Below are 18,227 nucleotides of genomic sequence, written 5' to 3'. Positions count from 1 at the left end.
ATGCTCACACTAACATGATGGTTATTTCCTTATTGGCATAACACTTATGCTCCCACTAACTTTGACATGTATTCAGAGAACAATGGAACTTCCAGAAGACAATGCTTATTGAATTCCTTAAGTTCATATTTCTAATACCTGATGCTTTGATAAACCTTTATCTATGCTTCTTAACTTCATACACCCTTGCCTTAGAAAGCTTACATGTGTGTCTAAACAAATTTAGAACTTATGTTACTAAGTCCCAAATTTTCAGACTAATTTCCAAATCTCACAATTCAAATTATAAAGAGGGATGTTGTAATCATAATTGAATTTGAGAATACAATTTACACAATTGCTATCTCCTTAAAATCTCTCATAGTGAAAGCATTTCCTCATAATCATTTTCATGAAGGAGGGAAACCTTATGACACTTAGATTTTAAAGTGTATGTGTTCCTATCAATGTGAATTTGTCATAACAACAATCATAAGACAATGTTTGTGACAAATCCAACTCATATGGGTTGAACTTGTTCAATCTTGATTTCTCGCCTTATGGCAGCATGAATGCCCACCATTGCTTCCAGGTTGTTAAGCAGCTCACCCTTACCTTATCAATGCACTTTCCATTGATCAGGGTGCCTTGCCTTTATGCAATCCACTTGAGAACTCATAGAAATCATATTGCATAGTTGACTTAATTTGGAATGACACAGAAACAAAATTATGTCAACACGATTAGCCGCCTACCTCAAGTCGTGTGCTAGTGATTAACTATCGGTTTATTCTTGATTTTTTCCTGGACCTTTTCAAGACATCTAAGACTCCCACTGACTCCTTGACATATAAGTTTCTCTTGTCAAGAAACATTTCTTGACAAAACAAATATTCAAGAGTTAGTGTAGCTTCTTATCAAGTTTAACACTTCACTCAATTGGTCCTAGTTGGTCTTTGTCTTATCCAAGACATCACAATTTACCAATTTTAAATGTGTAGGAACAAGAGGACTTTTTCTAATTCCACATTTGTTGAGTGTTATAAACCTAGTAAAGACGTGTCACTCAATTCGCAATCTTGGAGTATGACTCTAAGACTCGATATTGGAACGAAGTATGATTAACTTCTTAATTTAACCATTTCTATAATTCTTGATTCCTCTTCTTAGACATGCAAATGCACTGAGACTCACTTAGAGGATCAATTGAGACATGGTTCTTAATCATTAAGAGCTATCATAAAACACAATGAAAGTTACTCTCCCTTCTTCTTAGAATAGAGAAACTTTTATCTTTCTGCCTACTAGATTCTTCTTATTCATTCTGCTATTGATTGAAACTCTTTCAATCAACTCAGAATTACACTCAATCTTATAAGTATAACCATCTTTACTAAACTTTAGTAAATCATGACGGATATCTTTGTCACTCTTGCGGTAGACTTGATCAACGTACAACCTAGTGTACTCGATCTCCTAGTCGTTCAATTGACACTTTGTCAAAGAATTAGTCTAAATTTCCCAAATGTGAAAGTTTTTCATTCATCATACAATACATGTTGCATGATTCGAAGCTTCTATCCAGTTGAAGCTTGAACGATGAGAAACTCTCCCTATTTGGTAAACTTTCGACACTTCCACAAATAACCTAATTAAGAATCAAATCCATTTTGCTAATAATAGAAATACACAAACATCAATTTTTTTTCATACACTCCATTGTAAGGATAAATAAATTAGATAAAACTCAAAATTTATTTTATTGCGGAAAAACTTGTCCTCGCAATGCAATTCAACTGAAAAACTATGCTATTACATATTTCTTAGCAATCTACCCTAACTCTAAAGTAGCAGCTCAAAAATCCAATCTTTGAATCCATGCGATCGAAATCCATTTCTTCGTGATCAGATTCAGCAAGCTTCTTCCTTAAGTTTCCTTTCTTTTCTTCGATCCTGTAAAACATCAAAATGTAATCTTATCACATCATGTATTAAGAACCCAAAAATAGGAACTTATAGAGTTAGTTAATGGATTTTACCTAGAGTAGAGCCATACGTCTTGACTCTCCAATCTCTTAGATTTCTCAGGTAAACAGGGCAGCTTCGTCTCCAATGCCCCTTCTCTTGGCAGTAAAAGCAAATGGACTCCTTTAGTACATAGCAACGGACAATCTTAGCATTTTCTAGACTTCCAATGTAGCCAGTGTCCAATGAAGTATGGGAGTTTGATCGACCAATCAAGTTTGCTTGACCAGTGCGCCAAATCACCGCTGATTCAGCAGCAATAAGAAAATAGGTCAAATCAATGAGGGTCACATCGTGAACCATCGTATAGTACTCTCTTACGAACTCACTATACGAATCAGGAAGTGACTGAAGAACCCAGTCAACAGCCAACATCGCTGAGATATCGACACCCAACATCCTTAACCTATCAATGTGTGACTTCATCTCTAAGACGTGTGCACACACAGGTTTCCCATCTTCGTGCTTACTTTCCAATAGGGATTGAGTGAGCTTGAACTTTTCAAGCCTTCGAGCTTGTGGTTAGGGAGAACAATAGGAGGAAGTGGAGGAAGTGAAGCATGATCTCTTGTTCCTCGATCGTATCTTGGAACGCCATCTTCATTTGGAAAGTTTGTTCCAAGGGATTTGGGAAGAACATTGTAAGATTCATACATCTACAAAAAGAGAGAAAATTCAAGTCAGTTGATAAGAATCCTTATTGTAACACCCAAAATGAAACATCAAGGCTAGGATCCAACATAATACTGTACAACCTAGAAGAGGGATGAGTTAATCTAGTTGTAGAATATTTGAAGGTAGGTAAATGACAATTTACCAATTTCCACCATGAAAAACGAAAATGAAGTTTAAGTTTTAAATGAATTGAAACTCCTAGATCTTTTGAGATTCATTAAACTTCTCAATGGCATGTTTAATCTCAGTTATGCCCTTCAATTTTGCGACTGGGATGCCGAGGATCACAGCAAAATAAGCAAGAAATCCGAAATTTCCTCTTTCTGGCCAGCTAACTTGTCGAGTCAGGGATGAACTCGTTGAGTTTACTGTGGACTCGGCGAGTCAAGCCTAAAAAATCCATTTTTTTCGTTTTTCAGCCAATTTTCGATCAATATAGCATCAAATTCATTAACAAACAGCCCTAGGCTCTGATACCACTGATGGGTTTCGAGCAATACATCATTCCTATGGTGTACATGCAAACCCTAATAGCTTTTGGATCTAGTTTGTCTAATGAACATGCAATTGAATATCCAAAGCTATAAACCCTAGATCTAGCATATAATTAATCATATTAACATAAAGTAGGGTTTAGATCTAACCTTTGATTGTTATATAGCAACAACAATCAATTCCTTGGCTTTAGAAAGCTTAGTGCCTCAAGTGTTGCACCTCTAATAGAGTCACAAACACCACTAAGCAACAAGAATGAAGATGGAAGAGAGAGAGAGAGAGAGAGAGAGAGAGAGAGAGAGAGGAGGCCCCAAAAATGGCTAGAAACCCTAAAGAAACACTTAGCCACATTTTTGGGGCATAGGGGTCCTTTATATACATGTAGGCTATTAGGGTTTTCAACTAGGAAACCCTAATCTGACTGCTTAGGCCTTAAGCAGTCCAATGGACCATTCTAGAAGGCCCTTGGATGATTTCTTTATGGACCTCCATATAAAATTCGTCCATTGCCATCTAATGGATCCTAAGCCCAACTTTGTAACTATCTTATAGTTACAATATCAGTCCCCTTAATTTAATTAATCTCTTTTAGTCACAAAATTAATTCTTAATTAATTATTGACTAATATTAATTAAACAATATGATTTCTCCTTTAAGATATTATTCTTATAATATATTAAGAAATCATAATTAAACCTCTCTCTCCTTAATTCATCCTACATATTGCTATGGTGAAGGCAACCCAAAAGCACCATGCTCATAATCGGGTTAAGTACATACCAAAATAGTTATGGACTTAGACACTAATCCAACAGTTTTTACCATCCTTGGTTTGGGGGTGTGACATGATCATCTATGGACATCTTAGTGCATTTGTATGGCTAAGAAGAGGAATCATGAATTGTTGAAATGGTTAAATCAATTATGGTGAATCATACTTTGTTCCAAAATCAAGTCTTAAAGTAATACTCCAAGATTTTGACTTGAGTGACATGTCTTAAGTAGGTTTATAACACATTTGAAATTGGTAGTTGTGAGGTTTTAGATACGACAAAGACCAACTAAGCCCAATTATATGAAGTGTCATTCTTGATAAGAACTCGCACTAACTCTTGAATATTTGTTTATCAAGGAATGTGTCTTGACAAAAGAATCTTATATGTCAAGAGATCAGTGGGAGTCTTAAAGACCTTGAAAAGCTTCAAGAACTAATCAAGAATAAACTTATCGTTTATCACTAGCATACGACTTGAGGTTTGTAACCTATCGTGTTGACATATTCTTGTTTATGTGTCATTCCAGTTAAAGTTGACTATGCATGTTAGTTCTATAAGTTCTCAACTGTTTTCATAAGGTAAAGCACCTTGATAAGTGAAAGTTCATTGATCAGTAAGGGTGATCTCTCAACAACTTGGAAGACATGGTCGCCCCTTGTGTTTCCAAGTGGCAAGAAATTAAGATTGAGTAAGCGTAGTCCATATGAGTTTGATTTTCATAGAACTTGTCTTATTATAATGGTTGGAAATGATATTTTTACATGGATAGGAACACATACACCATAAATCTAAGTGACAAAGGTTTCTATCCAATTCATGAAAATGATTGTGAGGAAAAACTTTCACCAATTAGATTTTGAAGAGGTAGTAGTTGTGTTAATTGTGTTATCAAATTCAATTATGATTATGGCATCCCTCTTCATAGATCGAATTGTGAGAAATGGAAAATAGTTTGAACATTTTGGACTTATTCTTGTAAGTTCTGAAATAGTTTAGACACACATGTGACCTTTCTACTAAAAGGTGTATGAGCTTAGTTAAAGACTTATCGAAGCATCTCGTATCAGAAATATGAACTTTGGTATCAAAGTCAATAGGTATTGATTTCTAGAAGTCCAGCTGATTTCTGGATACATTTCAAAGCTAGTGGGAGTATAAGTGTTATGCTAGTAGGATGTCACACCCCCAAACTGGAACGATGGAAACTTTCGGGGGCAAAGGATGTGATGTACAGTATCACAAAGATTGTATAATATGAATCAAAGCAAACACAACCATTACATAGATGAATTAGAGTATTTACATATGTTCGATACATAGTTTGTATGACATCCAAAATGTATAACAAATGTGTAAAAGATGTGACTCCAAAAAGATCCGTCTTATCGGTTTCCTGGGATTACAAGTGATTTTGAAAGTGTATCAACATTTAAGTTGGTGAGTTCATAAGTATGTTTTTGTGATAGAAAACTTGTCTTTTTATTTTGAAATTACTAGTATGTTTCTCAAGAAAATCTAATATTTTCTATAGTAAACGTAATGTAGTCATGTATGTTTCTTGTATTTGTATACTTTTTTAGTGTACTCATTTTCAGAAAACAGTGTATTGTGTCTGTAATTGTATGAAAGCCTTTGTATGGATACCTGGATACCACCAGTTGTAGTGAAAGTAGTGTATTGTAATAGTGTTTGTATAAAAACCTTAGTATAAATACCTAGTATTCACCAGTTATAGTGTAAAGTAGGGTACCATAGTAGTGTTTGCATGAAAACCTTGTATGAATGCTGGTTACCAGCTGTAGTGTAAGTAGTGTATTGTAGTTTTATTAATTAAAATAAAACCAGTCTTTAGGCATCCGAAAGTTATGACATTTGTAACCCCAGGCCTATAGCCTTAATTGTAGCTAGCAGTTCAGGTGTGGGATTTTCAGTCCCGTATAGATCTATACACAAATCTCACCCTCTCCCTACAAGAGACTCTAGTTATACTGTATAGGATTTAGTTCCGTACCCTAAAGGATACTAATGAAGTAGTGTCTCACAACTTTGTATTAACTAGTTTACGTGTAGTATGGTAGCGCTGGAGTGTTCTCTTGTATTTGAATATATGTTTATACTCTTGAAATAATGTACATGAAATGAAAATAATTATACTTAAATAATTATTTTGTAGTGTATCCTTGTAGTGATGTATTACAGTAGTGTTCCCCAGACTATACCTATTATAGTTTGCATATAATGTTTTGTTCTATGTATCTTACTTAACAAAATAGTGTAGTGACCCCCAAACTATATCAATTATAGTTTGATTAGTGATCCTTAATGAAATGAAAAACATTTGAAATTTTAATTGTATGAAGACAAATACCCTTATGCTCAACATAATACAAAAGGTTTAAAAATATACAAAATATTTTTAGTAAATGTAGCGAATACTCGTTTTGACACAATTGCAAAGGTTTTAAAACGATTTTAAAATGTTTGTATAAACACCAAAGTCCTTGTGTTTTACTTGTATCGCCCCTCCCCCCCCCCCCTCCCCTTTCAAAATATTAAAACATTGAAAATGTAGGGGTATGAACTCACCTCAAATGTACGTTAACTGGAACCAGCGAGTTGTAAAGACGATCCACGAGTAGGCGTACTCACTAATAATGTTACCCTAAAAATAATTGTATTGTCGTCGTATTTAAATTAATAATGAATTAATTTAAATAGTGTGTTAAATAATTAATTAATTAATTAAGTAAACAGTACTTACAAAAATTGATTGGAACAATTGGAAATGTTGGAGTGTGAATTCGGTGGCAAAATAGAGTTTTCGGTTGGTCGGGGGTGATTTCAGTGTGATGATATTGGTATTGTGTGTTCTTTGTGTTCTTGGTGGGTAACTTGAAGATATGAAGGGACTTATGAAGATTTGAATATGGGATGAATGTTCTTGAGGAATCGGTTGAAGATATGAAGATTCTGGGCAAAATCCTTATGACTTTTGAGAGAAAAATTGGCAAGAGTTCGGTGGAAGAAGTGAGAAATGAATTGGGAAATCGGTTACATATATATATATATATATATATATATATATTGGAGGTGTTCAGCCTTCATGGGCCTTAAATGATGGGTTTCCGGTCCTATATGACCGAATTCCTCATGAATTCGGTCCTAATGTGGGACACCATGGAAGGAAATCGGTTTCTAATCAATGAAGAAGGAGAATTTGGTCCAAGCGTTCCAAATGGGGGTGAATTCGGTTTCTTGGTCAAAGGGGAAAAGGGAATTCAGTCATTGCTTTATTCATTGAGGGTGTTCGGTTTTTCACTTTGGAATTGATTCCTAATACCGAATTCTATATATATATATATATATATATATATATATATATATATATATATATATATATATATATATATATATATATATATATATTGATATACTATGATTTCATTCAAGTGCTAGGCTTATATCTGCTTTCATAGACATGGTTTTTCTCCATAATTTACACTAAGTATTAGGTTCTAGAGTGAAGAACTGCAACACTTATTTAAACTAGTGTAAGATTTGATTGAACTAGTGTGAATTTCATGAACTTTTATTGGCTTTGGTTTGACTTTTCTTGACTAGAAACAACGGGTTGTTACATTATCCCCCGTTAGAGGGAATTTCGTCTCGAAATTAATTTTATAATGAGTACATCACAGACTATAGAAAAAGATGCGGGTACTTTTATTGCATCTGGTTTTCTCGCTCCCAAGTGAATTCAGGTCCCTGCTTGGCATTCCAGCGAACCTTCACTATCGATATGCGACTTTGTTTCGTTCGTTTAACTTCCTTATCCATGATTTCTACTGGTTCTTCCACAAATTTAAGACTCTCATTTATCTCTATTTCATTGAGTCGAATAACAAGAGTCTTGTCGGATAGACACTTCTTTAAATTTGACATGTAGAAGACAGGTTGTACGTTGTTCAGTTCTTGCGGTAGACGGAGTTTGTAAGCTAATAGGTCGATTCGATCAAGGATCTCGAATGGCATGATGTATCTTGGATTTAGCTTTCCACGCTTTCTGAAGCGTATCATGCCTTTCCAGGGAGAAACCTTCAATATAACGCGGTCACCAACCTGGAATTCCAAGGGTCTTCACCTCTATTCTGCATAGCTCTTTTGTCAATCTTTAGAGGCTTTTAGTCGTTCTCAGATTTGTATGATATTTTCTGTGGTTTATCGAATGATTTTCGGACCAGTGAGAGTGCTATCAAGGACTTGTCTCTTAGCTAGCTGCATGTCACCCACTTTAGCCCATCACAGAGGGGATCTGCACTTGCGGCCCTAAAGGGCTTCAAACGGGGCAGCCTTGATGCTAGAGTGGTATCTTTTGTTATATGAAAACTGAATTAGTGGCAAATGGGTATCCCATGCTTTACCAAAGTCGATAACACAGGCTCTCAGCATGTCTTCTAGTGTTTGGATCGTTCTCTCACTCAGTCTGTCGGTTTGTGGGTGGTAGGTCGTACTCATGTCCAACCTTGTTCCCATAGCTTTCTGGAGTGACTGCTAGAACCTTGAAGTAAATCTACTATCTCTATCCGAGATAATAGATATCATCACTCCATGAAGTCGTACGATCTCTTTTATGTATGTTCTGGTGAGTTTCTCCGTCCTGTTTCTTTGATTGTTAGGAAGTGTGCGGACTTGGTTAATCTGTCAATGATTACCCAAATGGTGTCATAACCACCCGTTGTCTTGGGTAACTTGGTTATGAAGTCCATTGTAATCCACTCCCATTTCCACTCAGGTATCTCCGGCTGTTGGAATAGACCTGATGGTTTTTGATATTCTACCTTGAATTTGGCGCAAGTTAAGCACTTACCCATGTAGGTAGCAATCTCTTCTTTCATGTTTGGCCAGTAATAAAGTTTCTTGAGATCCAGATACATCTTATCTGAACCTCGGTGAACAGAATATCGAGTTTTGTGGGCTTCATTCATGACGACATCTCTGTACCCACCAATTCTTGGTTTCCTGATCTAGTTCATGAAATAACGAACCCCGTCACCCTTTATTTCAAAGTTCTTCTCCATTCCTCTTAAGGCTTCACCCACCACATTTTCTGGTTTTAAAGCTTCTAGCTAAGCCTCTTTGATCTGTGTGGGCAGGTGGGAATGAATTGTCATGGTTAGTGCCTTCACTCTACGACCTGAGTACTCCTTTCAACTAAGAGCATCTGCTACTACATTGGCTTTACCGGGATGATAGCAATTTTCACATTCATAATCATTGAGTAGCTCTACCCATCATCGTTGTCTCATGTTATGTTGCTTCTGATCAAGGATGTCTTGAAGGCTTTTATGGTCAGTGAAGATTGTGCACTAGGTACTGTAGAGGTAATGTCTCCTTATTTTTATAGCAAAGACCACTATTCCCAACTCAAGATAGTGAGTGGTGTAGTTAACTTCATGAGCCTTTATCTGTATCAAGGCATAGGCGATAACCTTTCCTCACTACATAAGCACACAGCCTAGCCCCTGATGGGATGCATCGGAGTACACAACGAAATCCTCTGTCCCTTCTGGAAGAGACAGGATAGGTACGCTGCACAGGGATTGCTTCAACGTTTGGAATGCAATGTCTTGTTTTTCTCCCCAACTAAAGGTTACACCCTTATGAGTCAAGGTAGTAAGTGGTTTGGCAATTTTGGAGAAGTTTTGTATAAATCTGTGATAGTAGCCAGCTAGACCCAAGAATTGACGGATTTTTGTGGACGTTCTTGGTGTTGACCAATTCTCAATTGCCTTTATTTTGGAAGGGTCCACATGTATGCCTTCTTTCCTGACCACATGATCAAGGAATGTTGCCTTCCTAATCCAAAACTCACACTTAGAGAATTCTGCGTATAATCTTTCCGTACTTAAGGTTTCTAGCACTTGTCGCAAGTGCTGACTATGCTCTTCCTCACTTTGTGAATAGACGAGTATATCATCTATGAACACTATCACGAATTTGTCTAGAAAGGACGGTACACCCAAATCATTAAGTCCATAAATATTATGGGTGTGTTGGTTAGACCAAAGGGCATCACTACAAACTCGTAATGACCATATCGAGTCCGAAAGGTTGTTTTGGGAACATCGCTCTCCTGGACTCGTAATTGAAGATACCCTGATCTCAGATCTTTCTTTGATAAGTAGCTCATTCCTTGTAGTTGGTCGAAGAGGTTGTTGGTTCTTGGTAGAAGGTAGCGATTCTGAATAATGAGTTTTTTTAGTTCACGATAATCTATGCACATCCGGAAAGATCCATCCTTCTTCCTCACGAACAAGACTAGTGCTCCCCAAGGTGAGAAGCTTGGTCTAATGAATCCCTTACTGATCAGTTTGTTCGGCTGGCTGGATAATTCCTACATCCCCGCTGGACCTAGAAGATATGGGGATTTGGCTACGGGGGTAGCTCCGAGAATCAAGTCGTTTCGGAACTCGACTTGGCGTTCGGGAGGAACTCCTGGAAGATCTGCGGGGAACATATCAGGAAAGTTACAGACTTTGTGGATGCTCTCGACGCCTTTAACTGCTTGTTTTTCGTTGACTACATGGGCTAGGAATGCGTGACACTCCTTTCGCATGTATTTTTAGGCTTTGATGCACGAGATGATGTGAAGATTAGTATTGCGTTTGTCGCCATAGATAACAAGGGCTTTGCTATTTAGCAGATTGAGGCAAATGGCTTTTTCATAGCAAAGGATATCAGCACGATTAGGACTTAGCCAATCTATTCTGATGAGGACATCAAAGCTTTTTATGGAAACCGGCATAAGATCGATTGAAAAGGAATAGTCATTTAGAGTGAGAGTACAACCTATGAACATGTAGTCAGTGCTCTCTTTCTTTCCGTTAGCCATCTCGACAGTGAATGTTTCGCTTAATGGTTGGGGTTTGCGTTTAAGTAAGTGTTTGAATTTATGACTGACGAAACTCCTCTCCGCACCACTATCAAAGAGAATACATGCATAAGAGTTGTCGAGGAGGAGTGTACCCATGACTACGATGGGATCTGCTACCACCTCCTCTTGGCCCATGGCTAGCACTCTCCCTGTGTTGCCATCATCTCTTGCCTTAGGGAAATTTCTCTTGTAGTGTTCGGTTTCACCGCACCTACAACAGGCTTGGCCTATCCCGACTCTGAGGGTCTGGTTGGTTGGTTGCGTTGGTGTCTTGTAGAAACGGGTTGTGTGCACTTTTCTATTACGGCTAGTGCACTGTAATTCCTGACACGGCCCATGATGATGGAAATTGCATTTGTTGCACTTCGGGATGTTCCCAACATATCGACTGGTTGGGGCTAGAGTAGCGGGAACAGTAGCAGGAGTGGTAGCAGCATGAGCTGCCACCGTTTGTTGTTTCTTGGAAGGCTCCTACGAGGATTGGCCCTTGCGTTTGTTCCAGAACTTTTTCTTGCTGCCATCCTCCTTGGGTTGTTCCGGAGTGACTATTACGGAGTCTTGGCTATCTCCGTGGTCTATCAGTGTCTGTGCCACACACTTGGCACTGTCAAAGAAAAGTGGTTTGACAGCTAGAACATTCCCTTGAGTTTGGGGAGTTAATCCCCAAATGTACCTCTCCACCTTCTTGCTTTCCGGGGTGACCATCTCGGGACAAAGTAGAGCCATGTCAGTGAACCTAGCAGTGTATGTAGCGATATCGGAACCCTTCATCTACAGGTTCCAGAGCTCTTGCTCTAGCTTTTTCATTTCGCCCCTCGGGAAGTATTTGGCCAACATTAACTCTTTCAAATCGTCCCAACTCATAGCATTGGCTACCGGAAGAGTTAGGAACTTGACTTGGCTGTTCCACCAAGCGAGGGCTCTATCTGAGAAAGTGCATGCTTCAAACTTCACCTTGCTTGTCTTAGGGCATGCACGGATTTCAAAGATTGATTTGATTTTCTCGAACCAGCGTGTTAAAGCAATGACACCTCTGGTGCCATCAAAGGACTTGGGTTTCGCGTTCGTGAAGTCCTTATATGTACACTCCCTTGGGTGTCCATGACTATCACCTTGGTTGAAAGGGTAGGCGCCACTACCCGCCCCGCTGGTACAACTTGCGTGGAATTACGACAAAGCGGCAGCCACGACGGTTGTCATTGTTGCTTGGAAAACAGTGGGGTTATACTGAGGAGGTGGTGGGTGTGAATTTGTTGGAGGGCTGGTTTTCTTCCTATTAGACTTCTTCGGAGGCATCTTTTTCTAAAAGTATTCAAGAGGAAATGATGATAAGTCCTCTATAGTGGTCATGAGTCAGGTAATATTGTACAGGGTACATCTTATCTTGACAGTTATAGTGTTCTATCAAGCAATTTATAGTGGAATTCTACTAATACAAGTAAACAATCTCTTTGAAATTAATAGCAACACTTGGAATGAATTTGTATCATGTGATTTATGCCTGATCCCCCTATAATTACATAGCGTACACAAATTATATATAATTAAAACTAAATCGACCTTTGATTAAGTGATCCTACTCTAAGTCCACAACTTAACAAGGAATAGGATGTAAAGTTAAATTCTAGGGCTGTTAAAAATTTTCTTATATATAACATACATATATTCACTTAGTAATTATAGGTTCATCAGCAAAGGTTCTTTGTTTTCATGTATTTGGCTCTAGTACCATAGTGCTACAAAATACTCATATAGTATTTTAACTGTATGTTTGTTTTTATTGTTCCCTTTGTGTAGAGTTTGGTACGTTTTAGACTTGTTGCAACACCGCTATTACTCCTAAGCACATGTTGATTGTATCTCAGATAAATACAAGTGATTTTGAAAGTGTATCAACATTTAAGTTGGTGAGTTCATAAGTGTTTTTTGTGCTGGAAAACTTGTCTTTGTACTTTGAAATTACTAGTGTATTTCTTAAGAAAATCAATTATTTTCTATAGTGAATGTAATGTAGTCATGTATGTTTCTTGTATTTGTATACATTATTAGTGTACTCATTGTCAGAAAACGGTGTATTGTATTTGTAATTATATGAAAGCCTTTGTATGTATACCTGGATACCACCAGTTGTAGTGAAAGTAGTGTACTATAATAGTGTTTGTATAAAAACCTTAGTATAAATACCTGGTATTAACCAGTTGTAGTGTAAAGTAGGGTACCATAATAGTGTTTGCATGAAAACCATGTATGAATGCCTGGTTACTACCAGTTGTATTTTATGTAGTGTACTCTAGTTTTATTAATTAAAATAAAACCATTAAAGTAGAGTAATCCCGTAAACAAATGTTTTAGTTATACTGTTGTGAGTTTCATATAACCATGCTTGATATGACCTAGTGACCTCTAATACATTCTTCAGGCGTCCGAAAGTTATGACATTTGTCTCCCCGGGCCTGTCGGCCTAACTGTAGCTAGCAGTTCAGGTGTGCAATTGTCAGTCCTATATAGATCTATACTGAAATTTCACGCTCTCCTTCCAGGAGACTCTTCTTATACTATATAGGATTTAGTTTCGTACCCTAAAGGATACTAGTGAAGTAGTGCCTCACAACTCTGTATTAACTAGTTTACGTGTAGTGTGGTAGCATTGCAGTGTTATTTTGTATTTGAATATATGTTTATACTCTTGAAATAATGTACACGAAATGAAAATAATTATTTTGTAGTGTATCCTTGTAGCGATGTATTAGAGTAGTGTTCCCCAAACTATACATATTATAGTTTGCGTATAATGTTTTGTTCTATGTATCGTACTTAACAAAATAGTGTAGTGACCCCCAAACTATATCAATTAGAGTTTGATGGTAGTGATCCGTAATGAAATGAAAAGTATTTTAAATTTTAATTGTATGAAGACTGTTGGTAATAAATCCGAGATGGCAAATATGGAATATCAAGAATCAATCACCACAATATGCAAGAAATCTGATAAAGGTTTTTCTTGTATTGATTATGAGATGAACGTACAGAGAAAAAAAACCTTAATCTGGTCAAAAAGCTTACACCAAAAGTAAACCTAATGATTATTTATAGGGAACAATAAATATATACCATAAATATAAAATCTATGCCTAATATAAAATCAATGCCTTAGAAGAGCTCGATTAAGAACTTCTACTGTAAAGGCATTGTAGGGAATCATAAAATGATTAACCCTAAAAAGGCTTCCCTAAATAACCAAACATGCCATATCAGTTTCAATATCTCAAATACTCAACAATCTCCCCCTAGATGTTGAAACTGATGAAGATCACGATTTCCGATCTTCTTGGCATTTCTCCCCCTAAATTGTGAGACTCATCAGTACATGGGGTCTTCAAAGCGAGACAAATAATAATAATAATCTTTCAAATATGAACTCCCCCTTGAATAATGATCACTCCCCCTTGAATCTTCAACAAATACCATCGAAAGAATCCAGAAAGTTAAGAAGAATCACCAGCAATCTTCAAAACCCGTCAAATAAGATGAAATAAATCTCTTTGGAATAAACTCAATCTTCAAAAATTAAAACCGGAAAAATAACAAAAATTAATTTTGTATTTTTCGATTTTTAAATTTAGACAAAATAATAGGATAAGAAGCAATTATTTAGAAGGGTTAAAAATGAATTAGACCAAAGAAAAGAATAGGAAGTGAAAATGTTTTGGCAAGAAATGGTAAAAGTGGTAAAATTCCAAAAATATTGAAAGAATTAAGAATCTTGGGTAAATTTTGTGAAGTGCTGAAAGTCAGGGGGGCAAATATTGAAAATATAACCCATTTTGTTCAATGTAGTGCTGAAATAAGTGGCATCTTCCTAGGAGGGGTAGAAACTGAAAAATCTGTAAACATTTGATGACTGGAATTGTTAAAACGCTGAAGTTGTAGGGACCAAGAATGTAAAATGTGTCATCTTCTTCTTTTAGACGAACAGCGACGCATCTTATGACTTTGAAAGTCAAAATTAAATATCCATTTACAATCCTCCGATCCTGTTTCTGAAAATGACAAAATTGATGTCTAGTAATTCCAGTTTCCATCTTGACTGTGTTGTGCAACTCCGAATTCGATTTTTATGATCCATGTCGAAACCTACAGATTCTAATTGAGTTGTGCGCAAATCCACGCAAATGAATAATGTGATCACGAACTTGGTTCCCAAATTTTGACTTTAATCGGTCCAAGCAATTATGAACACTACCATTTCGATTCCAAGCAATATGTTCAATCCCGATTCGCTTTTGATTTTGAGAATGTTGAATTTGATTTCGATACAGAAGAGTGCCGACAAAAGAGTTACAAAGCGAATCCGATTCTGTTTGTAAATTCCGATTACAGAACTACCAAATCGATTTCAACATAGAGACGTCCGAAACAATGGACCAAAAGCGAATCTCAGGTTCGCTGCGAATCAGTGAATCCAAAGGTTCCAGACTCCGATCGATTATACGCCCAAAGCGAATCCCCAGGAAAATAAATCCGAACACAGGTTCGCTGCATCACAGTTTCAATTTTGACTTTCACGTTGACCACCATGAACAAACGCATAAATCATCCTTATTTCATTTGCATAACAGTGACTGCGAGAGGTTGAATCAATCGATCGTGAACCAAATGCGAGTCTCAGGTTCGTTGCGAATGGAGGATGTAACTGTGATGGGAACGTGAGCCTGAAGAAGCGAAACACTGAAATATTGATTTGGAACCGCGAATCAATGTGCCATGAACACGAAAGTCGATCGATTTCAAGGACTACGAATGCCTGCGAACGTTCGCAGCGATTCGTAGACGATCGTCAAAATCCAATTGGTGATATACATGCAAATCTGATTTTGACTTCTAAATGCGAACCTCCGTTGACCCGATTGCGAGTCCTTAAATGCGAACCTATACCTGCGAAAATGTTGTTGTGCGAATGCCTGCGAACGTTCGTAGTTTGGACTCTCGCATCTGGTTTCTTGTGACTTTCGCTTTTGGTTGATAGGTTTGTTCCGTGATTTTGAGTTCGTCTTTAGTTGTTCTTGAATATTACACCTTGTTCCCGAGTTTTTTTTGTAAATTCATTAAAGGAAAGGGAGGGAAATATTAACGGAAGGAAAGGGAGGGGAAGGAAAATTTTATTTAATCCGTGTTCCCGAGTTTGAAGGAAATGAAAGTAAAATTTTTAGTTTATGTGTTCCCGAGTTAGGAGGGAAAAGAGAAGAAAATTAAAAGATTACAATTATACCCCTATTTACACATTATGTTAATAACATGTAAACAATATGAATAAACTACAATTGAAATCAAAATCAATCAAAAACATTTAATCAAACTATCAACTAATGAAATAAACTCAATTCAACAATGGAAACCCAGATAATCAAAATTCCCCCTCTTACAAATGAAGTCCAATGCAACCTACTGTAAAAAAAACAAAAAACAAATCCCATAAAACCTAAAGATATCATTCAATTTTTAGCTTCACTCATCATCTTTCTTAAAAAGATTTTCCTCATCCTCATTGAAAAACTAAAAATTGTCCTAGCATCGGCTTGATTACGCGATAAATATATGAAAGCATCCGCAAATTCATCGTCATCCATACCCATCAACTCTAACTCTTTCTCGATTTCCTCACCTGTATAGTCACGAGATTTGTTCCCTTCCCTCATAACATCAACGATTTCTTTAAATGTTTGCACAATATTGTGTTCAAAAGATTCTGGTTGAGGTTGAGGTTCAGGTTCAGTTTCAGCTACTACTTCGTCTTCATCTTGAAGTTTGCTTTCTAGTTTTCTTTTTTTACTCTTCAGCTTCTTTGCTTTTGAACTCCCATCAGGTGAAACATCTGTTACTGACACTATTTCAATGTCCTCATCATCATCTTTGTGTACGTTTTCCAAACTTACCTCCTTATTTGCTATTAGTTTTTCCACATCAGCAATTTTTTCTATTTTAATTTCTTTGGATTTGCTTAACCGGGCGTTTTTTCTTTTGCTGTTTCCGCTTTTGATCCCGATGCTCTATCATCTGAAAATAACATCTCCAACTGATTGTAATTTGAAATCTTTTTGGTCCTGAATGCAGCTGCTTTAGGGTTCGCCTGTTTATAAAAAAACTAAAAAATTAATTAGTAAAGTTAATGGTAAAAAAGTTATATAAAACAATGAATCAAACGTAAAACCAACACATACTTTAATTAATTGCTCCCATACTTCATCCTCTGCTTCAATGTGTTTTGTTTGAGAATTCCATGAGAACCCACTCAACGAAGTACCCCGATACATATCATACCATTTACTAAAATTACCTTTTAAAGTTTTCATTCTGTTTTTAAGTTGATCTTTTGTAATAGACTTGTTAAACTCTTTACTCAACCCTGCAATCATGTTCGCATATGCTTGAGAAGTGAATGTACCATTCACCCAATTACCTATATCATCTTCCTTTACAAGAGCTTCAACTAGAGCATTATCCATATTATCTGTCCATGTCAAATTTTCTTTTTTCACAACACTTCCATCCGCTGCCCTTTTGTTCATGATTGCTATGTACATACAAAGATAACATAACCAGAAATACATTATTAAAAATTGTACAAATATTTATAAAAAAGAAAGGGCTCATAATTTAAATAACACCATCAAAAAAATTGCAAATGTCACTACAAAATTAAACTAAATTAACAGAATGAAATAAAACTGATAAATCGTTGATCTACTATAAAACTAATTAGACATATCTATTTCATTGTTTCGTTTCAACAAGTAATCATTCCACATTTGAGTTGTAATAGCGTTCCTCAATTCCTCAGCCCCATCACTACGCACACGTCCGTTATTAACATCATGTCTCACTTGTTGTGGTTGTTCATCCAACACCTCTTGTAAGACTTCATGTTCAAGTTTTTTATCACGATCCTCGTCTAGTAAAAAATTGTGTAAGATACAACATGCCACAAAAATGGCCGATTGTGTGTCGCAAGAGTAAAAAGGTTCTTGTGAACTTCTAACGATTGGGAACCTTCTTTTTAAAACACCAAACGACCGTTCTATTGCGTTACGTAAAGAAGCATGTCTAAGATTGAACAACTCTTTTGCATTAACTGGGGGTGATCAGAATACTCTTTCGAATGATACCTGACACCTCTATATGGTGTCATTAGTTCAATGATATGAGGCAAACCAGCGTCTACCAAACAATATCGGCCTATAAATAACACGTAATTAGTTTTCTAATAAAAGACTACACACAAAATTAAATTAGTTAACAAAAATTACCCCTAGGAATTAGTAGCTTATCGTCTCTTTTAAGTGCA

The 18,227-nt window shown here is 36.6% G+C and overlaps 1 protein-coding gene across 1 annotated transcript; it reads right to left on the bottom strand.

Moving 5' to 3' along the window:
- Positions 1 to 16,377: 16,377 nt before the first annotated feature.
- Positions 16,378 to 17,451, bottom strand: LOC111900142 (uncharacterized protein At2g29880-like). The gene is made up of 3 exons (XM_023896013.2): positions 17,104 to 17,451; positions 16,889 to 17,012; positions 16,378 to 16,829 (listed from the first exon to the last, which is right to left on the bottom strand). The coding sequence occupies exons 1-3, from the start codon at positions 17,449 to 17,451 to the stop codon at positions 16,378 to 16,380; spliced, it is 924 nt and encodes a 307-aa protein (XP_023751781.1).
- Between the last annotated feature and the right edge of the window lie 776 nt (positions 17,452 to 18,227).

The sequence above is a fragment of the Lactuca sativa genome, chromosome 8, assembly GCF_002870075.4.
Source record: "Lactuca sativa cultivar Salinas chromosome 8, Lsat_Salinas_v11, whole genome shotgun sequence".
NCBI lineage: Eukaryota > Viridiplantae > Streptophyta > Magnoliopsida > Asterales > Asteraceae > Lactuca > Lactuca sativa.
This window is presented reverse-complemented; position numbering and strand designations above follow the sequence as displayed.